At 42.9% G+C, this 24,783-nt stretch overlaps 1 protein-coding gene across 12 annotated transcripts in view; it reads left to right on the top strand.

Moving 5' to 3' along the window:
- TEAD1 (TEA domain transcription factor 1) overlaps nucleotides 1–24,783 on the top strand; it is a 186,235-nt gene that overhangs the window by 152,845 nt on the left and 8,607 nt on the right. For 8 of the 12 annotated variants that reach the window (XM_081012405.1, XM_081012404.1, XM_081012410.1 and 5 more), the window contains 8 exons: nucleotides 336–347; nucleotides 2,915–3,049; nucleotides 3,281–3,327; nucleotides 6,071–6,132; nucleotides 7,191–7,315; nucleotides 16,023–16,196; nucleotides 22,512–22,652; nucleotides 23,757–23,909. In XM_081012405.1, the coding sequence (XP_080868531.1) occupies nucleotides 336–347; nucleotides 2,915–3,049; nucleotides 3,281–3,327; nucleotides 6,071–6,132; nucleotides 7,191–7,315; nucleotides 16,023–16,196; nucleotides 22,512–22,652; nucleotides 23,757–23,909 (849 nt within the window). The remainder of the gene's footprint in view (nucleotides 1–335; nucleotides 348–2,914; nucleotides 3,050–3,280; nucleotides 3,328–6,070; nucleotides 6,133–7,190; nucleotides 7,316–16,022; nucleotides 16,197–22,511; nucleotides 22,653–23,756; nucleotides 23,910–24,783) is intronic. The other 4 variants (XM_081012402.1, XM_081012401.1, XM_081012409.1 and 1 more) reach the window with 1 other exon arrangement.

Here is a 24,783-nt window from a genome sequence, read left to right as displayed (position 1 = left end):
AGCTGCTCCCCCTGCCGCCCATACCCCCAGCAAACCAGCATAAAATAGGCAACCTGTAATAGTTTTATTACAGCAGTTTCCACAGCTTTTTAAATGGGGACCTAACAGCTGCCAAGCTGGTCATTTAATTTTATCAGCGTGGTAGGCATTAATACAATTAGTCCTTTTCTTCTTTTGATGAATCAGTTCCTTGGTGAAAATTAATAATAACTGTTAAACTCTGTGTACGAAATGACTAGGAACACCTTCCAATTTTAATTGTGCTAGAGCATATTTTGCTAAGAAACTGCACTTGTACAGAAGCATTTTAACAAACTTTTTGTTGTTGCATCCAGGTAACAAGCATGGTAAGTATTTTTTCAGTAAAGCAAGTATTACATACTTCAGCTGTGCTTGGCAGGCTCCCCCCCCCTTTTTTCTTTCTTTTTTTTCTTTTAGCTAGCTTTAACTGTACTGTTAGCCTCTGCTGTTTCTAAAGGAGCTGTTGAAATGAAGAAGCTGCTCAACCTCTCATTACGGGCTTTGGGGGGAATTATGTGTGCGGATTCGTATACCATATTGGATGGCATGCTTTCCTGGCTAGCATGCTTGCGATTTTGCTTGTAACAATGAATCTGCCTCTTAGCGCTTGTGTTCCTTTATCGTTCAGTCTTATACCCAAAGTTTAGCTTTCGCCCAAAACATTTTTTCCTTCAAAGCAAGAGGAACTTGTGGCGTGGAATATATAAATAAGGCTGCTACAGAATTCTGCTGAAGCCAGATTTATTCGTAACAAGGGACTGGTTCCCTAGAAAGACCTGGAGGTCCATGGTACGGTTTCCCATGTCTTGCCAGTGTCTTCTTACCCAATGGGATCCCAAATCCAGGGCTTACAGGCCGCTTCACAGAGAGCTACCCAAAGGAGCCACCTCCCTGCGCTGTGGTCCCATATGGTGATGGTGGAGGTGAGGGAGCTCAGTGTGTGAATGCTGGGAAATGCCAGGGAAAGTGAGGCCAGGGAAATGCATCTTCCTCGCGCAGTTGACTTCACACGCTTGGTTCTGTTATTCACAAGCAGCCACCAAGTGACATGTAGGCCCTGTGCAGTTGTGCAGCCAAGTATTCAAATCTAAGACTAGACGTACTGTGGAAGGCCTGTGTAGGATTTGAGAACCTTCCTGCAAGGGCTTCATTGTGTTTGGGTTGTGTCTAGCTTCCTTAGCATGAGCCTTTGGAATCGGGTGAGAGAGAAATATAAAACTGCTGCCTGGTTAACTCCCAAAGGTCATTTACTTCAGGGCTGGGATCTGAACTTGATTGTTTCAGGCTGGGACCTGAGCTTCTATGGACTGCACACTTTCAAGCCTCAGAGCCCTCTTCAGTCTTTTACTCGGCATAAGCACCAGGAGCTTAGCAAGCTGCCCTTGCTTCTCAAGAGAGCAGTGCCTGCTGTACTTTAGACTCCAGTACCTCCCAGCTCCAGCCACCTACTTCAGGGATCCTGCTCTGCACACCACACATCTAAACCATAGTGCACCTGCCCATGGTTCTGGCTTGACCCTGGCGTGGCTGATAATTGGGATTGGGGATAACCAGGGTTACCTTTAGACCAAGGTTTCCCAAACTTGGATCTCAAGCTCTTTTTGGACTACAGTTCCCATAATCCCTGACCACTGGTCCTGCTAGCTAGGGATGATGGGGGTTGTAGTCCAGAAACAGTCAGAGACCTAAGTTGGAGAAACTGCATTAGAGCAAGTCCACTGCTGATTTTGAACAGTATCATTTATAGATTGAGGGTTGTTATAAAATAAACCTATTTAGCATTTAGTATCATAAATAGTATATGTAGTAACATATATGGAATCAAGTATTTCCCAAGTATTTCTGGGGTTCCTACTTCACCGAGTGTGGGTGTGGAGCCTTTAAGGGTACAGTCAGACCTAAGGAAAGCTTGGTTTCAACAGAAGCCTTAAGTACAGGTTTAAATCTCTGCTGCTGAAAGCAATAGGCTTTAAAAGTATTTAACTTTGGCTGGATTAAATCCTCCAGTTCAGTTTTCCACAACTTTAATAGGCACCAGCAGTAGCTTAGCACTACAGCATGTGTGAAATATTGTGCAGTGCATGCCTTGCCTTGCCCTGCCTTCCTATTCTTCTTCCAGCCTCTTAGAGTGAAGTGTGGGTTTTAAAGCAACAGGCTTCCTTCTCCTGAGCTCTTGAAGAGAGGGCTGTTAAAGAGAAGCCAGGTGGATTCCAGAAATACCTAAATATCCTTATAGATGTTAGTTTCAGGGTCTCAGGTTCCCATCTGGTTGCAATCAGTGACATCATTTGTTTCCTACATTAATAACCCACCTTTCTTTTGTCATGGGGCCCAAGGCTGCTTACATGCAATTCCCAGGCAGTCTCACCTTCAGGCAGTGACCAGAGCCAAACCTGCTTAGCTTCAGCAAGACCATAACTTCAGCTGCCTTCAGATCATTACCCCTATCAGGGCTGTTGCGTATTTAGGCAAATCTCTATTATGACCTAGTCACCTGATTTTGTTGCTGCTGTTGTGTTCCTGTTTGGGCTCAACAAAGACTTTCAAATGATGGTTCAGACTCTGTTCTGGTTTGTGGGGAGGGGGGGAATAAAATTCAGTCCTGGGTTAAATTCTAGCTGACTTCCTACCGATTTGCAGTAGGGAATTGTATTCCTACTTAAACCGAGTCATGATAATATGGAGCAGAGAACTTTACCCTGAGGAAATCCAAATGTATTTTACCCCTTGTGCTACATTTCCCCCCCTGCATGGTATGCTTTTATTTTTCACATTTCCTGTGCTTTAAAAAAAATAAAATTTATTTTAGCATATGTGCTTCCTAGCTGTGCTTGCTTGGTGTGATTTGTTGTGTCCAGTCTATTAATGAATGCCTGTAATTGTCATGTTGAAGGATCAGACTGCAAAGGACAAAGCACTCCAGCACATGGCCGCTATGTCATCAGCTCAAATAGTATCTGCAACAGCGATTCACAATAAGTTGGGGCTGCCAGGAATTCCCCGTCCGACGTTTCCTGGAGCACCTGGAGTAAGTTAATTGGCTGCAATAAAAAAGTACATTTCAGAACAATGATTGGTAGGAAATGAAGGATGGATCAATTAATTTCTCTATAAAATGTACTTCCCCCTTCCCTTATAAAATTCTTTAGTGGAATATATATATATATAGGAAATGTGCCCCGAAAGAGAGCAATTGAAAAAAGTTGTATGTGTTAAAATAAAAATATTTTATTTTTTAATTTTTTTTACTCCCATGCAGTTTTGGCCAGGGATGATACAAACAGGACAGCCTGGATCTTCACAAGAGTAAGTGATGGAAAAAGAGACTGAGCGCCACTGTTTTCACTTGTTTGTATGTATATGTTGCAATACACATTGGTAGGTATGTGTTCATTTGAATGCATGTGTATATCCAAAAATGATGTGTACCTAGCCAGAGGAATTCAATCCCAGAGGCTATAACTAAAGAACGTAATGAGTGTGGCAGTGGTGGCATGGGAAATAGATGAAGCATTTCTGTGACCAGAATGCTTTCTATACTTAATACTAGTTTTCCAGCACATTTACCCAGCCACCACAGTGCCTGTTAATGAGGATTAAAACAAAGGCTGTTTCAGTTAGGGTCAATGGTGGGATACTCAAGCTGTACAGAAATTAGTTCCAGCCTCACCTTAGGAGCAGATTTTAGGATTTCAGGAAGGGATGTGTTTCTATTTGGACCACAACCCTGGGGAGTGGGGCTAGGTTAATCCCTCACATATCATGGTCCAGATACTTTCTGCCCCCTCTCCCCACCCCAGCTGCTAACTAAAGAACAAAAGTCAGGTATGGTAAATGCTTGCATCCATTTAATATTACGTCTGGTGTGGTCCTGGAAAACCCCATGGCTCATTGATAGTTGGAGCTGTAATTCTGTGAGGGGTAATGTACAGTTCCCAGGTTCCTTTGGTGGTTCTTTTAATGTGTGGTGTTTACACAGCCTGGGGCAGCATTTGGTATCCTATGGTCCTCCAAATGTTTTGGTCTACAGATCCCATCAGCCCCGGCCAGCACAACTGTGCTATACATCTGCACTGACTGGAGTTGTAGTCCTAAACATCTGAGGGGCACCAGGTTAGCAAAGGCTGACCTGTCCCTCAGCTTAGGCACTAATTTGTGCATATTGTGGGCGGGAGTCCCATCAGCATAAGCCCTGTATAAGGACTTCCACTTGCACAACAGGGCTTTCTTTCCCCCGTCCCCCAGGGGAAAAAAGGTGTGTGTGTGTGTGTGTGTGTGTGTGTGTGTAAGAAACCCCCCTGGAACAGTGTGTGGGGTGAGGAGTGGGGGGATTCTTCCAACTGGCAAGTCGAAATGCTTCCCCTGACTGAATGTTTTCCTCATTAGAACAATGAATTACCGTATTGGCCCGAATATAAGACTCACCCGCAAATAAGCTGCACTTTTAAAATTGAAGGAGGGAAGAGAAAAAAAGACAATCCCGGGCTGCTTCCTGGGGGGGGGGGGGGAGAGCCGCACTGCTCTGTCACTGGCCTTCCGCCCTTCTTTCTGGCAGCTCGAGGTAGGCTTGGGAGTGGCGCTGCCACACCGCTGCCCCGCACTCCCAGGTTACTCCCTGGGGGGGGAGCCGTGCCACTTTGCCAACGGCCTCCCCAAGAGCAGCCCGGCAGCGTGGCGCAATGGTGCGCAGCCCACCTGCTGCTCCCAAGCCTCACCAGAGCTGTTGGGGAAAAGGGAAATTCACAAATATAAACCACACTTTAACTTTTCGCTGTCAGAATTTGGAGGAAAAGTGTGGCTTATATTTGGACCAATATGGTACTCCCATTGTACATTTACATGCCTCTTCTTGGCCACTTCAAGCGCTTTGGCTGAACAGCGGCTAATAAACTTTAAACAAACAAATGGATGTGCACAGTCCTGAGGTCCACTTCCAATCACACTCTTTGTGGAGGTGTTGGCAGAGAGTCATGTCCCAAACATCCTGAAGGCCAGTCACTAGGAAGGGCTTCCACACTTCCCCAGCCCAGCTTTGTGTATTTCTTGATTTGACCAATGAACCAAAATATTAGCAGCAAGCAGCTATGGAGCCAAAAAAGGGGGCAGGGAATGGATTTGGTGGCCCTAAGGTGGGCCACTGGCTCATACACATTGAGGTGCCAATCTGAAGTTGCTGAGCAAGGAGCAGTGGCGTAGCGTGGGGGGTGCCAGGGGGGCCGGCCGCACCGGGCGCAACATCTGGGGGGGGCGCGCTCGCTGCCTCCGGAGTCGCCGAAGAGCCTCGGGCGCAGGCTGTAGCAGAGCCCCATGTCTCGTGGAACCGACGAGCTGTGCGCGCGCCCGGGCTGAAGGCGTCCGGCAGGCAGCGGCTCTCAGCCCCGCGCGTCAGGGCCGCGGAGGACGTGCCAGGCAGCCCCTCCTCACAGCCCCGCCTCCGCTGCTGCTGCTGCAGCTGCTGGGCCATGTTGCATTTTCCTCGCCTCTCTGCCCCCCTCCTCCTCCGGGCAAGCGGCGTGGTTTGGGCGGCAGTGCCAGCAGCAACTCGACTCAGATCGGCAGGTTAGGGGTTGGGGGGGGGCGCAAATTACTTGCCTTGCCCCGGGTTAGGGGGCGCAAATTACTTGCCTTGCCCCGGGTGCTGACAACTCACGCTACGCCGCTGGCAAGGAGAGAGGATTCCTCCATTTTAAATCTGTGTTTGTTCCTCAGGACTGCAACTCTTTAATCTCTACACTACACTCATCCCAGGATGGACTAGCTTTAGATGAGGCTTCCTCAACCTCGGCCCTCCAGATGTTTTGAGACTACAGTTCCCATCATCCCTGACCACTGGTCCTGCTAGCTAGGGATCATGGGAGTTGTAGGCCAAAAACATCTGGAGGGCCGAGGTTGAGGAAGCCTGCTTTAGGCCATTAATTCAGACTAAGAAATACTGCTCTAAAAGGAGGTTTACACTGTTGTCTTTACTAGAAACAAAATGTGCTTTCTTGTTACTGTTATTAAATACTTCAGTTAATATCTGACTTCATTGTCCAATGGTTTATTTCAGCATAAAGCCATTTGTCCAGCAAGCCTACCCTATACAGCCAACTGTCGCAACTCCCATTTCAGGTAACAATTACAGATTTATCCATTTGTTTAGATTTTTTTGGACCCACTCCGTATTTAGTGGCTGGCACAGGTTGCAGCCTTTAATTACATCTACACAAGGGAGTTCAGTAGTCTCATTGGTCATCTAGCTCGGATGAATGTATTTGTGAGTTTGTGTATGCAATATTTATCTATGCAGAGATGATGAAATATGCATTCGAATCATCTAATCCACATCTACTTTTAGAGCCATAGTGGCATTACCTGTTCCAGAATTCCTCACTGTAGGAACATCTGTGAAGAAATGGCACATTTCTTTGTCCTTTCTAAATCTAAAACCATACCCTTTGGCCTCATATGCAATAAACTAAAGGAATATAAAATCATTCAATTAATTGACTTTATTTTAAAATGATTATTGACTTCATTAAGATTGGTCTCCTTGGCTCTTATGGATACAAACATTCCCAGCAATGAATCTTTCAGAGTTGCATCAGTCTTGGACTACTTCATTTATACTTATTTTACTGAGGTTTCTGTGATTATTTTAATGTTTTCTTGTAAAGTGTTGTCTAATTACCGTATTTACTTGAGTCTAATGCACCATCAAATTTAACGCACACCTCAATTTTCAGATCCTTGAAACAAAACAAAAAAAGTATTTGCTGGCAAATGTAAATGTGCCATTGAATCTAATTCCCACCTTAATTTTTGCAATGTAATTTGGCCAAAAAAGGTGAGCATTAGATTTGAGTAAATACGGTATTATAGAAGGAATTGCACAGTCCTGATACATCAAATACAATATATTGGATAGGCTTTTCTTTTGTTTACAAAGAAGAATGTAATACTTGAGGGAGGAAACAGCAATATAATTTTAACAACAAGTAAAACACAAATGTTATAAATGTAAAATAACCATATTTCCAAGCAATTGAGAGCGAGCTTAAAAGTAGTTGAATTTTAACAGTTATAATAAAATAGGCTGGCGTCAAGTTTTCTTCATCCACAATAATAAATAATACAATGCAATCGTAATCTAAAGCTAGCAAAGACGTTGCTGATCATTTATATTTCAGGGTTTGAACCTGCATCGGCTCCAGCCCCCTCAGTTCCTGCTTGGCAAGGTCGATCTATTGGAACAACTAAACTCAGATTGGTGGAATTTTCAGCTTTTCTTGAACAACAAAGAGATCCAGATTCTGTAAGTATTACCCTGAATTACGTAAATATCCTTTATAGTAGTCGTTGTGCGTCTTTACTCTTGCAGTTTTGTATCACATCTTTTCACAAATGCAATGCAAACATCTGCCTGTACAGTGGTGCCTCGCAAGACGAAATTAATCCGTTCTGCGAGTCTCTTCGTCTTGCGGTTTTTTTCGTCTTGCGAAGCACGGCTATTAGCAGCTTAGCGGCTATTAACGGCTTAGCGGCTTTAAGAAAAAGGAAACAAACTCGCAAGGCGTTTCGTCTTGCGAAGCAAGCCCATAGGGAAATTCGTCTTGCAGAACGACTCAAAAAACGGAAAACTCTTTCGTCTAGCGAGTTTTTCGTCTTGCGAGGCATTCGTCTTGCGGGGCAGCACTGTACCATGGAAACTTCTAAATCACCTGTTCTGTTTGTGTGATCAACAGGGATGGTTCATGGTGCCCCTCACAAGTCCTAGAATATACTCTAGCTGCTTTCAAGGAATAGAGCATATGAATTTATGATGTTTGTTCTTGTAATCAGCTTTAAGGCATTGAGAAGACTTCAGCTATCTATATCTATCTATCTGTCTATCTATCTATAATAGCAGAGAGATCCGGTGAACTTAGAAGGCTAAGGGTGATAATATTTTCAGTGTCAATTATCATCTTGGTTTCATTTTGTGGGGGGGCATGTTAAACCTGCTGCTTTATGCAGATTTTATTTCTTTATGAAAAGTGAATTCACTTATGAAAAACCTGGAAAACGAAACCTTTCTTTGCTTCAAATACCTTGCAAAATACAATAGTCTGTAGAGTGGAGCCTTATCTTATGCTTTCTATAACTCTTTTCTGGGAACAATTGAATGTATGTATCCTTGCAAGTAGGCATTATCAATAAAGTGTTTTCCTACAATAATGATCAGAGACATACTGTGGCAACCTAACATCAGAGTACTCTTCATAGCAATAAGGCTGTGAGCGGAAAATAGCACAACAGTACAGAAATTAAGATGCACAATATGGTTGCTTTTTCAATACTGCTGTTCAACATGTTGAATGAAGTTTAGCTTTCAATGTAGGCATGACTTTCCCCTTAGAAGACAACATACAACTATTGAAACAGAGCCTTTTGGAGACAGATGTTTACACTGATTGTCTATGTGCTGAAAAGGCTTTTGATTTAGGTCTTGCATTTCACACCTGAAAGCTCAAGCCTCTCCAGCTGTATAGATGTACTTGATTGGCTGAAATAGGAGGGTGACTTGGTTTTACCTGATCATCACATCCTAATCGGGTCTCAGCATTCTCTTGAACGTGGAATTTACTGAGTTCTTGCCATCCGCAGTTGCGGTGATATGGCCAAAAAGTCACATAAGGAAAACATAGGGTGGGGGTGGTTTGTGAAGCAGAGTAGAAGTTTCTCTGTTGTTCACCAGCTGAAATACAAGGCCAAGGATAGAGGAGAAAGATTCCCCTTTTCCGCAGCAAGCAGTGTTTATTTCCTTTTTCATGTCATTGAAAAGAGATTGCATGCCAGCTGGAGGGTTTAGAGCAGCTATGTCAAACATCTGGTTCTCCAATTGCTGAACTACAACTCCCATCAGCCCCAGCAAACATTGCCAGGGATGGGGATGAAGGGAGCTTTACTTCAATAGCATTTGGAAGGCCAAAGGTTCAGCACACCTGGTTTAGAGGTGTAGGTCATCCATGACCAAACCGCACACTTACCCTCCTCCTAGTGGTGCAGCATTAAAATTGTCATCATGTTTGCAAAGCTAAACAGGGTCTGTTATGGTTTCAAATTGGGTGGGGGACTGCGTGTTGAGATTCCTGCATTGCAGGGGGGTTGGACTAGATGACCCTAGGGGTCCCTTCCAACTCTACCATTCTAAGTATATTTCCAGAGGTGATGTCACTGAGCCAAATCTAACAGTGTGCTTACATAATCCATGAAGCTGGAGAAGCTGCCTATCCCTCACACGAGCAGGCATGGGTCATTCACATCCTTGTTCCATATGGGGGAACTGCTGGTCGCAGCCACAGCTCAGTGGCAGAGCATCTGCCTTGTATGCTGAAGGTATCAGGTTCAATTCCTAGTATCTCCCACATAGGGCTGTGTATGCCTCATGTCCTGTAGCGGCTCTGCCAGTCACTGTAGAGGATACTGATAATGTTACGAACAAGGAACAGGGACGGTGAACTTAATGGGTCCTCATCAAAGCAACAGGATTATAGCCATTACTTTCTCCAGGATTATGTGCCTGGCATATTAGCCAAAAATGTAGAGAGAGCAAAGCGGGGTTGCCCTTTGCTAATGTTAACCTGCTTTAAGATTAGGGAGCATAAGGTTGGTGTGGATTTTCCATTGTTGCTAAGATGTGTTTGATAAAGCAGCTACTACTTTGGAATAAAGGCAGCAATCTGATGCGGACACTGATGTGGGAACAAGTCCCTTGGAACTCAGTGCAACCTACTTCTGAGTAAGCATGTACAAGATTGCACCATGAGTAAAGTTTGCAGTTTTAGCTCCCTCTGCTGGTTCTGCTTCAGCAGGTTGTTAGAAGACCTTGTTTCCATATTTTCATTTTCTAAGGAGGAAAATGTTATGTGCAGTCCTAAGAGCCGTAATGATCAGTGGTGCTGACATGGCATCCAGTCCCTGGCATTGCTGTGGCTTACCAGAAGGACAGGTCACAATATACAGCACATGGTCCTGCTAGTTTGGGCCTTCAACTGTCTCCTAAAACCAAATGGTAGAAGGTGGCAGGAAAACTGCAATCTGATCACCAGACTCTTCTTTTTGGAAAATGGAGGCAGGGAATAATCTGGACTGGGGCTATGGCTTTATCGGAGTGGTGCTTTTAATTCTCTTCCTTGCAGCTTTTTCTCAGTCTGAATCCCTCTCCCAATTCCAGTGGGCTTGTATGTATGTCTGGAATTGGATTAACAGCATGGAAAGAAAGGGTTAAAACTCCCTCTGCACCACAGCCTCCATCCCAATTGCTCTCCATGGCTGCATTTGCCCTTGCAGAAGCACACAGAATCTCTGAAATGCATTTGGACTAGCAATAAAATGCAGTTGAAATACAAATGGAACAGGAAACGTACTGTACCTTACATTTTGTCACAAGGTTTCTTATCATTATGTTGTGGTGACAGGGTAGTTCTTGTTATTGTTTTTATTGACTTTCCATGCACAAGAGGGCTCAAACTGAAGCATATCAGGATCCTTCAACGTATATATAATGAAACACTCGCACTGTTTGAAGTTTTCCACCCTGCTTGTTGAGTTTTGAATGGGATGGCAGTTTTAAATAAAACACATTATTATGATATGCTTAATTGTATGTTAGCAAGTAAAACAAATGCAGGTGATTTGTCTTTGTTTTGCCACAGCTTGTATGTTAGCATCCCCTGACACCAGCAATTTGTCTTGGTTCCTTTGAATTCCTAAATGGATTATAATTTCTTTTTCTCCTGGTATTATTTGACAAGAGCCATTTTTCATGGCCTTACAGGCAGCATTCTTCAAATACGAGAGAGTTCAGTAAGAGGCAGCCATCTCAAATCTACAGAGGTTACTTTAGATAGTATGGGTGAAACAGTCCGTGAATGTATGTTCTCAAGTTCTTTCTTAAAAACAAGCACAAGGGCCATAACATCAAAATGTTAAAGGAATCTCAGTCCTGAACCCTTAAGTACTGGGGTGGGCAATTTTCTCCTTAGAAATGACCTTCTGCAAACCTAGCATATAACAGGCAGAAAGGATAATGATGTAAATGAAAGGTATTTGTTGTATTTTCTGAGCTTCTACTGAAAACTGAGTTGTACGAGGTGTTGTTACTGAAGCTTTCAAGTGCAATCCTGGAAAAGTGAGGAAGAAGGGAGTCATGCCCCACCCGAGTGTACATCAATGCTCCAGGTTTCAGCCCACCACACTGAAGAGATCCTCCACTTGTCTGGCTGTGGCATTCAGCCATCCATGTGCCAGAAGGTTCTCTGTCGGAAGTAAGAGATATGGCCCTAAGCTCTTCACTGCACCGAGAGGAGGAAGAGAGGCCAGGAAGTGGGGTCTGCAGCAGTCAGAATGGGACGGACAGGGTGGAAAGGGGTAGCCTGGACTGGCTTTTCCTCTCCCCTCAGTTGCCCCTTTATGACACAGCCTTTTGTGAAGGGCTTTGACCCTCACTCGCCATCTGTCACTGATCAGCATGCCAGTTGAGAAGTCTGCTCCCTGCTTATTTCTGCTCTTTTGCCCATTCAGAGCCTCCCTGCTCCTCTTCTCCAGGGTGTGGAGGAGATTAAGACTGCGTTCTTTTAAGTGTGAGTGATCTCATAAGTGGTGTACAGTTGTCTCTAAACCAACATGAGTTCTTTTTTTAAAAAAAGAAAAGAAAATCTATTCATTTAATGCCTACTACATTGTCATTGTCGTTCATTAGAAACATGCCGTGACTGAAGGGATTAGTCATCATTCTGTTTAGTGTAGGAATTACAGTAACATAAGGAGAAAATAATCACACATGCAATGTCAAAATAAACATTTATGTCCTTCGAATATTGTGAGATGATGCCATACCATCTGTCCCTCTGAAACATGTTGGAATTTTTGCTGTTGCTGCAGCAGCATCTGGTACTTTTGGCAAGATCAGCAAACAACTGTAGTAGCTCCACAGCTGCCTTTAACTTTGCTTTGGATTTGAGAAGCACACTGTCTTTTGCAATGTGTCTCTTAGGTTTCTAAGTCAGGAGTTTGACAACACAATCATTTTGTGACTTTCAGTCTCTTTCTCCATTGCCCCACTAAACTCTATATGCAGGACTTGCAGGACTCATGTGTAGGTCTGCACTGTGTATAAGGAATTCTGTGCCCACAAAAATGAAACATGAGTTTTTGAGAACTTTTCTCCCACTCCCTGAATTGACCTGCATAGAAAATCTTACTAAATAAAACAGAAGGGAAGTACATTCCAAGTTGGTGAGGTTGCTAAGAGCATACACTATGAGCCAGGATGGACTGGGTTTATATCTCACATGTATGTATCTTGTCATTCTCAGCAAACTATATACAATACAGGGATAGGATTCATTATGGCTGAAGATACAGAATGCAGCAATCTTGCTTTGAAGCTAAGCTCATCCTATGTATGCTGTCTTAAGTTTCATGGAAGGAAAGTAAGATATAAATGTAGTAAATAAGACAGACCTACTTCACAGGATTGCAGGAAAGATTCCTGCGATAATGTTGCTCGGTTAGCATCTTTCTGTTTCAGGAGACAGTGGAGGAGTGCGCCTTTGGGGGTGAAGTCAAACTGTTGCATAGGTACCGTGGGGGGATAGCACCCCCCAATATTTCCAATTAAAGGGCCGGGCTCTCCCAAGTTCCCTGGTGGATGCACATGCATACCATTGGATGTGCTTGTGTCACACACACGAATGATGTCAGCTAGCAATCACAATGCGCTGACATTGCATAGCCCTGGGCCCCCTCAATCTCAGTGGCAGCCCTGAACTGTTGGAAGGTTGCAGTTTCTGCTGTGATAATGCATGTGAAATACTTTGTACACTCTAAAGCATTGCATAAATGTTGTTACCAGCTCCACCTTATCCCTAGAGAATATTCTGCAATGACAAGTCAAAAGGAAAAGCTCCTAGAAATCAAGGTGATTTTCAGAAGGAAGCTGTAAGAATTATTTAGGCAATATATCCCTAATTTGTGATTGTTCCAACTTCTGACCGGCTTGAGGTCCTTAGATGGTGCAACATTCTGCCATTTCCCACATTCTTAACTTCAGAGGTCTAAGGTATTGTTGAGAAGAAGTCCAGTAAGCATCCCTACAGCTATTTCAATACAGATGGTTTTAGGAGAGCGATTTGAAGCCTGAAAGTCTAATTTAAATTGTGGTGTTACAGAGGTACAGTTTGGTGTATACATAAAAACTTTTACATACATAGTTTTAGACGTGAGTTTTAAAGAGGATAACAAGCTTGTTGCTTTTGTAGTTGGCATCTCGAGCAAGATGGTAAAGCTAGCAATTGTGCAGATGCTGTATGGTAATTACTTATTGTTACAGAATAGGACGATAATTACTGTAATTCTTGTGTAACTGATCGGTATGCAAGTTAAGCCTGCCCTTTCAAAGGCTTTTACTCATAAGCATTCATTCATTTATTCATTCATTCATGTGTTTGCTCATTCATGCATTCACTCTCTCCATTCATTTGTTTATGAACTCTACTCTTTAAAGAAGAAACACCCTTTTTGGCTGATGCTCTGGTCTGTAAGCAAAGACTGGATAGGTTTTCCATTTGTATTTGGAGGTAACATAATTCAGGTTATTATGAAAGGGGAGTTTGGACAAAAATATTCCTAATTGATTGAAAAGCTGTGGGACTAGCTCATAATTGAACAAATTGAATTTAGATCTGATATAGTGTTAAATCCTAACTTGGAAGGGAAGCTACTGAAGTATGACAATGCTGGCTGCAGGTACAGATTAATATGTTTTCTCTGTTTTACTCTACCTTTTATCATGTGAGGTTATTTTAAGTAGTTAACTGGTAGACAGATTCCTAAAGATGTAACAAGGGCCCTCTTGGATCAGACCAAAGGACCATCTTGTTCAGCATTCTGTTCCTTCAGTGCTCAACCAGATGCCTATGGGAAGTCCACAAGCAAGACATTGGGTCGCCTATGGGTGTGTTTGCAAACCAAAGAAACTGTTGTAGACAACACACACAAGCCACAGTCAAGCACAACTTATTACTGTGTATTTCATGTATGAATATAATAAAAAATAATGTATTCAACTGTGTGTGTGTATTAAGAACCATTTGAAAAACAGCAGCAGCATGGACATAAAACCAGTTCAGAGCCAATGCAGTTGCTGGTTGGGATAAAGATCTCCATTTGGTTTGCTGAAAGAGAAACACCTTCAGCAGGTTTCAAAAAGACAATAGGGGAGGTGCTTGCCTAATATATAATTGGAGAAGGTTTCAGTGGGTAGGTGCCACGACATGAAAGACGCTGTGCAGAATGGATCAGCAGCGAAGCATGTATCCATGCCGCCCAGGGCAGGTGCCCATGTGTGCCCACTGCTGGGGCACGGTCAGTGATCAGTTGTGTATGTAGGGGATGAGGCTATATTTTAGGTATCCAGATCACAAGCTGTATAGCTCTTTGTACACCAATACCAGCATATTGAACTTAGTTTGATAGCTAACTAGCAGCCAGGCAAGTTCTTTCAGCAATATGATGGTGGTATTCCATCCCAGTCAGCAGTTGAGCAGCTGCATTCTGCACCAGCTGCATCTTCTAGAGCAGCACCACAACTGTTTTCCCTACCATGGTTGGTAAAAAGCACTCCTGGCCACTGAGGTCCCCATGGCCTCTAGCAACAGATGGAGCACTCTAGACTATGAATCTGACCCTTCCAAAGCAGGCAGTTGACCAATTATCCAGACTCTGGAATCACCCACCCACAGTGCCATGATGGCCAGGATTCAGAGTCAGTTTATCAGCTCTCATCCAGCTCACTACCAAGCCCAGGCCACCAGTTCAGGACTTGGAAGCCCTCTTTGTATTCAGATGTTGCACAGAAATATTCTATTGGCTACAACTTAATTCTTTTTTCAAGCCTAAATTCAGCAACTAGGGAAGGCCTCCGCAGGTGCAACCATTGATGATCCCTTCATTAGGGACAATAACACCTAATCAGCTACTTATTATTTATCTCACCAGTGGCCATGCTTTTTGACAAATGAGCAACAAGTCCAAAATACAAGAGCCTCCACCCCCCTTAAATTCTCTGCAAAACAGAGATGCAGCCTAGAACCTCAATGCCACTGTCACGAAAAGGGTTGATGTAATAATTTACAAACTTTCCGTCCTGTCAACTATATTTTATATCCATCTATAGTCATACAGCTAAAGACAAATAAAGCTTGTCAAGTCAATAGAACAATTCTTTATGTAGCAAGGGTTCCATGACCTAGTCTGGGGGCACATTATATAATGAAAACTAAGCTGGTCAAACCTCCATGTATGTTGCCTTGTGCACCATGGAAGAAAGATAGAATATAAATAAATGCAGGCTTTTGAAGAGAGACTTCACAAATCAGCGTCCAGGCATTTCAGTTTTATATCCAATTAAAAACTGCTAACTGTTGTCTACCTCCTGTTTTTCTTAGCAGCTGTTGTACAGAAATCAGACTTAACTTCATCACCTTCAAAGCAAGTTTGTGAAGAATCTTCCTGCTGTGCTTCCTTTCAGCTGTGCTGTGACTTTGCCTCCAGCCTACCAAGCTGGTGAGGCAGGCAGAAGTCAGACTCTACTGTCTCAGTCCAGAGGTGGCCAACGCTCCTAAAGCCTGTGCCACTTCTGCTGGTCACCTGTAGTTCATCCATTCTGTTTTTAATCCTCATTTTTCTGCACAGAAACCCAAGATTTAGAACAGGCATAGGCGGATTCCCTCACACCAAGTTTCATGACTGATTGTTTGCACTGCATTCCAATTCAGGACACTGAATCACCTATTTTCCTGTTTTTCATCTGATTTTAGCATGCACGTTTATTTATTATATGGAACATCTTTCCTCTAGGTATTGTGCGAACAGAAAGAGCGTTAAGCCCCGACAAATGCAAAGAAATGTTATTTGCATTTGAAATGCAAAGTTCTTATGACATCAGTAATAATGCTTTTTATTTCTTTATTTCACAGTATAACAAACACCTCTTTGTGCACATTGGGCATGCCAACCATTCTTACAGCGATCCGTTGCTGGAATCAGTAGACATTCGCCAGATTTATGACAAATTCCCTGAAAAGAAGGGCGGCTTGAAGGAGCTGTTTGGAAAAGGACCTCAGAATGCCTTCTTCCTCGTAAAATTTTGGGTGAGATATTCAAAATACTCGGCTGTTGTTGTTTTCCTAAATGTTCTACTATCTTTTTCATGGTATGAAGAAGGTGGATAGAGAAAAGTTCCCCTTCCTCTCTCATCACACTAGAACAGGTATAGGCAAACTCGGCCCTCCAGATGTTTTGGGACTACAACTCCCATCATCCCTGACCACTGGTCCTGTTAGCTAGGGATGATGGGAGCTGTAGTCCCAAAACATCTGGAGGGCGGAGTTTGCCTATGCCTTCACTAGAACTTGGGGACATCCTACGAAGCTGAACATTGAAAGATGGCAGAGACACAAAAGAAAGCACATAGTTAAACTATGGAATTCAGGAGGCAGTAATAGCCTTGGATGATTTTAAAAGAGAACGCAGGTGGCTCTGTGGGTTAAACCACAGAGCCTAGGACTTGCCGATCAGAAGGTCGGTGGTTCGAATCCCCACAACGGTGTGAACTCCCGTTGCTCAGTTACTGCTCCTGCCAACCTAGCAGTTCAAAAGCACGTAAAAGTGCTTCCAGTGGGAAGGTAAACGGCGTTTCCGTGCGCTGCTCTGGTTCGCCAGAAGTGGCTTAGTCATTCTGACCACATGACCCGGAAGCTGTACTCCGGCTCCCTCAGCCAATAAAGCGAGATGAGCGCCACAACCCCAGAGTTGGTCACGACTGGACCTAATGGTCAGGGGTCCCTTTACCTTTACGCAAATTCATGGAGGGCAGGGCTATCAGTGGCTGATAACCTTGATGACTATGTTCTACATCCGTTCTTGAAGGCAGCATGCTTCTGAATACCATTTTCTAGAGACCTCAGAAGGGGGGGCGGGTGCTGTGGTGCTCAGGTCCTGCTTGCTGGTTCCCCATAGGCATCTGGATGGCCACTGTGAGAACAGGATGCTGGACTAGATGGGCCTGATCCAGCCAATGTACTTTCTTGGCTGGTGTAGGAAAAGTGGGTGGAGGGACACTTTTCTCTCAAAACGCTAGAACTTTGGGTCATCCAATATAATTGGCAGCGTTTGATTCAGAACAGACAGAGGGGGAAAGATACTCACACAGCATAAAATTGATGTGTTTTTCTGCCCCAATATGTGCTGAAGGGCCCTAACTAAAATGTCTGTAAAAGAAAATTAGACAAATGCATGGAGGTTTAGTCCGTCAATGGTTATTAGCCCATGATGGCTACAAAGAACTGCCTTTGATCTCAGCCAGTCGGGGCTGTCTTAAAGCTGTTTCTTACCAAATACAATTTCAATAATGACAAAGGTCAGCAGTTATCCCACCAGATTTACAAACCTATGCTCCCATCCATTTATACTTTTAGATCAGCCTTCATCCCATAGGAACCTCAGGTGGTGAACCCAGTACAGTAGAATAAAGTAAAGTGAAAACAAAGTTAAAACTTAACATTGCTTCAATAAAACAGTTCAGCAGTGTGTCAAAATAGTATTATACAAATCCAGTGTCTCTGTACTTTAACCAGTCATCACAATCAAAACTATTTGAAGTATTCAGTGCTGCCACTAATTTTGAACAGCCGCTTGATTTAATAAATTTATTTTCAATCCTGACAGTTCTTACAGCAAAACACATAACTGTTGTCGTAGTAGTGTCATGGTTCTGATCAGCCTCTAAGTAATCTAGTTTATCTTTTTAAGTAATGCCAAAATCTTATTCAAAAACCGAGGCAGAATATTTATTCAGAACTGTAGCGTGACAGGTTTTCAATCTTGCCAGCCCTGCAAAGGCATGAGTAATTTACAGCTAATTTTAGCATGTTAGCACAACATTTTAAAAACTGATCCAGTTTACCAAGAGCAGGCTTCCTTTACTGCTTGTCGACATTATGCTCACTCTACAACCGGTACTGAAACAATTTGCAAACTGTCACCTGCCATCTAGTGGAACAGGTTAGCAATGCTGACGGCACCATCAAGACATCCCTACATGCAAGAATCCCTGATGTCACAAAAATGCTGCTGTTAATGACTGTTGTGTAGCCAGTGCTTTTTGTAAAGTCAAACTGAGAGCTGCCTCAAACCCTGCATGTAGGTAGGCTGCATGCTGTGCACCCCATTGCCCTGGAAGATAACATTTCTAAGTGAGGGAAAGTGAAATTTTTTAAAAAGCCTCATTAATATACATTTGCCTGATGTGAGATTTTTGAGAGCTTCCACCAAAGAATGCCTGATCCACAAACAGATAATGGATGGTCATAAAAGGACTGTTGACACATGCAGCAAGTTAGGACCTTGAAGGTATGGTGAAATGACACAGTTTAGGTCTGTCTGCCCAGACTCTTCTCCCGTGGTATGCATTTGCCTTAACATCCTAGGGCCATTCCATATGCTGTAATTACCATGTGAAAAGGAACCCCATTCTTGCTGTTTGTCCCTTCCTATAGCCCCTAAGGTGAAGGGCTTTAAATACTTCTTCATCTTGTGCCTTCCTCTGTGCTGAGTCATAATTACTGCTGTCTGGGCTTTTTCCATTGGTTCGCTCCCTCTCCTAATTTGGTGGTTGAGAGCGGAAAGCAGGGAATATTAGCTGCCACCAAGTGCTTCAAGCCTCTCCAATGTTCCTTGCCAGTAGAGAGTGAGCCTCCCGAGATCTGAAGAGGCAAAGCTAAGTGCAACATGCAGTAAAGTTTGTAACCCAGAAAAATATGCGAGAAGACATCGTTTTCCCTTCTTCCCTATATTGGTTCCATGCAGTAGTGCTCCTGTTCTGCTGCAGTTCAACCTCCATCAAAAACTGTTGTCCTTCTCACCGTCTGCTATTGTGGAACTTACATAATTTATGTAAATTACATCGCAGTACCTTGTTCCAGCCCATTCATTTCAATGTAAAGGAAATTCAATGCAAATTGGGGTGGGGACATGTAATCAATTAAATGTAGTTTGTAGTAAGAAGGCAACAGCGAATACCGGTTGTATTCACTGGGTTGATTTATGGCCTGGACATGAAATGAATAAATGAACATCAGAAAACTTCCGCTCCCATTTTCTCTGACAGCCCAAAACTCTGATACGAGCAACCACTTGCCTCTCATTCCAGATTTGAAGGAAAGGATTGGACACATAGACATACATTTGCCCTATTTATATATTACATCAAACTCAAGAAAGCAGCTGGAGAAGGTGGCTGTAATCCTGTAACTCTGTGGTGTAACCATGTACACAGTTTGCTGCAAGTGTTGAATAGGCATGTCTCCCATCTACCATACCATTTTTTTTCATGAGGTGTCCTTTCATAGTTATGCCCCCGTGGGCAGAAGTCTTGTTTATATCTTGGCCTTTTAAGCTGAGATGCATACATCTGAACCCTACTAATGAGTATTTCCCAGCTTTGGCCCCATCCATCTTGTGTCAGGCTCAATGTTTATATCAACAAATGTATCGTTAACTATACATTCTCATATTTTGTGTACTATTTATTTGTGCGGTATCTTGGCACAGTTTTCTGACTAAACCTGTTAGCATGAGGTATTATGGATGGTTTCATATCAGGTGGAATGAAAGATTGAGATATTTTATAAGTGCATACTCTGAGCTGGCTCAGTCTAGTGCATAACCTCCTTTTGAAAGGACTGATTACTTTTATAAATGCATTCACATGTCAACCCACGAGTAAGTCCCAGTGAAGACAATGAGCTTTGTTTTCTGAATAAACAAGTTTAGAATTGTGCTGTTGCAATATTAGACGATTGCAATATTGCTTTGTAATGAAAACCTATTTGTGTGTCTGAGCACCATTGCAAAATGGAGATCAAAACTCTCATTCTAAGAAGTGCGGGTGATATTAATAAGTGCATTTTAATGAATACCTATCATTTTAGAAATCTGCAATGCAAACAAGCAGTTCTAGAAAATAATGTGTATTGTAATTAGTGCACTTTAAAAAAAAAAAAAGATGCTTTGAAGTCCAAAGCATTTTTGAAATTCAAATGTGGAATGGAAATAAAGGAATCTGCACAATAAAAGGGCATTAAATCATGTCCAAAAATCTCTCTCATTTTATAGATGTAAATATATGCCATAATTAGTGGCATAGTAACATGAGTTGGATGGTTAGGTTTGTTCCTATTCTTATCATGTAAAATAGCTGTGACCTGAAAAATATAATGCTGTTCCTTTGTCAGGCACTGTTAACAAATAATGAATTCAGTGTGGTTAGTGTTCAGAAAGAGCTCAGCCACATGGTCTCCTCCCACGTCTCTCATGTGTGTCTGCTGCTGCCTTTAGAGGCATGTTGATTCTTTGTCTCCTTCATTCACAAAAAAGCTATTGTAATGTGTCCCGTCCCCCCCTTTAGATGTGATTTTTATTGCATAACGGAATGAGACTTGGCAAGCGAGTTGCCGTAGAGAGATGAGGTCAGCTGTGTGGACTGACCATCTTTAGCCAGTGTTTCAGACACATTTGAAACAAAACTGAGATGGAAGAAGCCACTCCTGCTGCTTTCGCCCCCTCTGTTGCCTCAGAGAGGACCGTTGCTGCACGGCGAGCTTTATGGCACTCGTGCAAAGCGCTTCACAAGCCATTGCCGCCCGCCTGCAACTTGGTGCAAGTGTGCTGGTTCCCCTGAATGAGTCAGAGAGCAGCTGGGAAGTAGAGTAGCTTGGCCTGGTCATCAAAAGCCCAGCCATGTGGCAGACCTGGAAGCGTTTCCAAAGCTGCAGCACACAACTGGCAGCAACGTGTGCCAAAGATCCAGATGATGCAGTTGTGTGTGTGTGTGTGTGTGTGTGTGTGTGAATTGCTTTACATTTTGGAATCTCTGCTCTTTGAGCCCTGTTCATTGAGAAGGAGGGGAAGTCTAATACGCTCTCATATGACTGACGCTTCACGGCATTTCCACTGTAATTGAAGCCTCTGTTCTGTTTAACAAGTGACCTCCCCGTGTTCAATTTTAACTACTGAATATTTGTGTTTTAATTATGCTGCTCTCTTGGGAAACCCCCTCTTTTTGTGGAAAAGGGCTTTGTAATCTTTCTGCATTTGCTGCTTTTCTGTTGTTTTGAAGACTCTATTTAGGCAAGACTATTGTGACACATGCAGGCTGCCTCCTCGTTTCCCCGAAGACCGAGAACACTTACCCATGTGGAGTGTTTTTCTTGTCTGCAGCCAGCTCAGTTTTGGGGCATGTTGTGGGGTTCTTTTTGATGCATCGTGTCCAATAGTTGAGGGTCTTGATATGTAAAACTTGCAGCGCTCCATGCTGACAAGTTATAGTATATTGATAGATGAATGCATTATATACTGTAATCAACAGACAGTAATAATAACAATTTATAACAATTTATTATTTGTACCCCGCCCATCTGACTGGGTTGCCCCAGTCTTTCTTGGCAGCTTCCAACATATATAAAAACATGATAAAACCTTAAACCTTAAAAGGTTCCCTTACAGCCTTCAGATGTCTTCTAAATGTTATATAGTTACTCATCTCCTTGACATCTGATGGGAGGATGTTCCACAAGGAGGGCGCTACTACTAAGGAGGCCCTCTGCCTGGTTCCCTGTAGCTTCACTTCTCGCAGTGAGAAAACGGCCAGAAGGCCCTCAGTGCTGGATCTCAGTGACTGGGCTGGATGATGGAGGTGGAGCCACTCCTTCTGCTGCAAATCTTAGGCACAGAGAATAATTTTTGCACCTGCTTTTTAGTCTCAGTATGCAAAGGCACCATTCAGACGTGCATTACAGAAGCATTCATCCTTCACTTGAAGAGCATATTTCCAGCCAAATATGTGGCTGGAGAATATATCTTGCTAATTGTTTCGGGTTGTAGTGGTGGGTTATTTTTATGGACCTCGGTTACTTGACTATGTGGCTGGGTTAGCTATCCAAATCCAATTCCAGTCTGATCTTCAGGGTCTAAGCTGAGAAATCCTTATTCTTTCCATGGAACTGCTGTATCTTTATATTTTAATTTCTTGGGTTAGTCCATGGGCTGTCAAAAGCTTTTACGATTTGGAAGCACAGAACCCAAGCCTAAGAGAAATAGCGCAGCTGTTGTCCTTGGCAATGAGAATTGTTTCAGGGTACTCCCCTGAAATTTGCCTGGGGCTGCAGGTGTGTTATCTGCATCCCAGTCCCATCTTGCAAAGCTGCTGTGCAAAATCTGCTGGCAACTCTTTTGCAGCTGCAGGAAATATCAATGCAGTTTGCTCTTTTGTGCCCTTAAGTCTGCTTTTGATGGGGATTGCTAAAGCAGATCAATTTTTATTTCAAATGACATTCATAATAAATACTTTCTCTTTTTTTGCAATAATGTCGGTAGTTGAGGAAGCATCTGTTGTTTTTTTCCTGCAGGCGGACTTAAACTGCAACATCCAAGATGATACAGGAGCATTCTATGGTGTAACTAGTCAGTATGAGAGCTCAGAAAACATGACAATCACCTGTTCCACCAAAGTCTGCTCATTCGGGAAGCAAGTGGTAGAAAAAGTAGAGGTATGATTTTCAAACTTGCTGCTTGCCTGATTGCTGCCAGGTCACTGTTTTCTCTAGAAGTGTTTTTTTCCTCCAAGCTGTCCTTGGTTTAAATCATTGAGCTTACAGCAGAGTAAGCCAATTTGGGGGACACCCAGATGTTGTCGCACTACATCTCTCCTCATCTCCGAGCATTGGCCATGCCGCCTGGGGCTGAATGATGGGAGTTGTAAACCAACAAGCTCTGGAGAACTCTGCATAGGCTACCCCTGGTTTGCAGTTAATACTAATGCAGGATCCTGGTGGATCTCTACATAATTTTGTACTATGAGCTGAATAGAATAGACTCCTTACAACCCAGTTTTGATTTACTTATCCATTTGGAAGAGGGGAAAGAGACTCCTCTAGGAGGGCACATGCAAAGCCACGAATGTCTGTGATAGCTCTGATATTTTGAAGGGCATCCTGCAAACCGTGCAGCAGCACCCTCTATTATACGTTTACATTATGCATGTATGTATGTATGTGTATAGATGCATACATGCATGTGCACACATGTTTCCCTGTAGTGGGGTTTTAGTGCAGGGGTTACATTTCAGTTGGAAAGATCCACCGTTCTTCTGTTCCTGCTCACAGATGATCCATAATGAATCAGTGCACACATGCACACAAAACTTGAATTAAGTGGTGGCCCTGACCAAAAGTTCCTGGAGTTGCAAAGTACCAAAAAGAGTTCCATGTGAGATTTATTCTGTGAGCCTGAGAATGCTCAACACATTGAATAGAGAATATTAATAGTACATTCAAAACATTTCCCATCTCAACAGAGAAAACAGGAAAGCCCCTGTAACATGGATTTTAATTGTTCTTTCAAACCCTAGTTTATATCAGAGCCACAATATCAAGGCAGCATTTAAGGTTATTTTATAAGCAATATATTATTTCCTCATGTTTCTTTTATGAGAAACCAATATTTTAGCTACATGGTATGTTTAATTTAGTTGAAATAAATTTTCATTTTAATATCCTAAGATGTCTTTATACAGTGGCTCACATTTAAAAATAAAAAAGAGCTTTTCATTCATTGACAGTTCCGTTCTGTTCTCTTTTGCCTTTTGTCCTTAGACTGAATACGCACGGTTTGAGAATGGCCGGTTTGTGTTTAGAATAAACCGCTCTCCAATGTGTGAATATATGATCAATTTCATCCACAAGCTCAAGCATTTACCAGAAAAATATATGATGAACAGCGTGTTGGAAAACTTTACAATTTTATTGGTAACGTTTCTCTCTTTCACTTTTTCTGGCGGTTTTCTGCAGTTCTTTGGGAGCAGGCAGATTTTTATTTGGTTCCTTTTGCAAGGATTAGAAATTCCATGCCCTTGAGTTAAGTACAATGTTACTGCCAAATGTAGGTGCTGTGCTTTAATCTTGGCTTGCAGAACCTCCAGGCTTGCTACTAAACCTACACAGCGGTCCAAACACCCTGTGCTAGGCAGCTTTATGAGTTACTGATCCGATATAGGAGGCAGCCATGGAGATGTGGCTTTTCTGCAGCAAATCCACCAAAGACAATTTATAAACTGGACCTCTGTGGTGGAGAATTGGATGCATTTATATATCTAGTTGGCCACTCATTAGCCTCTTTGCCTTGACCCTGGACCTAGAACCCAGCAGGGGAAGGAGGCTGAAATCTAGCTGTAGTAAATAATATTTCTACTTCTAGAATGCACCCACTGCTCATTTAGCAATAGAGTTTGCAGTAACAGGGGGGCACTAATCTTTTCCTTGGTCTGGGTGAGTTTTGGGCCTGGTGTCCACATTGGCTGTCCCGCCATAGCTCTGATTGGAGACATGGAAGTTGTGGTAAATTCACTTCCTAGTTGGTTCAGAGCGCCAAGAAAATAGTAATTCTCTGGGACATCTGGTAGTTTACTTTGTGAAACAACTCGTTTCAAGCTATGTTCAATGTTAACCACCTGTTTTGAATGGATCTATCACAGTAGCTTTTGAATACCCTAAGAACATTTTGGGCTCTGGAAAACTGACCTGCATGGGATCCCTCTTTGTTGTTTGCCCCACCCCTCTCACCTTTATATTTCCTTCTTTTCATCCTCCCTCCTCTCTCCTAGCTTCTGAATTCCTACCCACT

The sequence above is a fragment of the Podarcis pityusensis genome (assembly GCF_964106645.2).
Source record: "Podarcis pityusensis genome assembly, chromosome: 1".
Lineage (NCBI taxonomy): Eukaryota > Metazoa > Chordata > Lepidosauria > Squamata > Lacertidae > Podarcis > Podarcis pityusensis.
The sequence above is the reverse complement of the archived record's forward strand: the minus strand, read 5'-3'. Positions and strand labels throughout refer to the sequence as shown.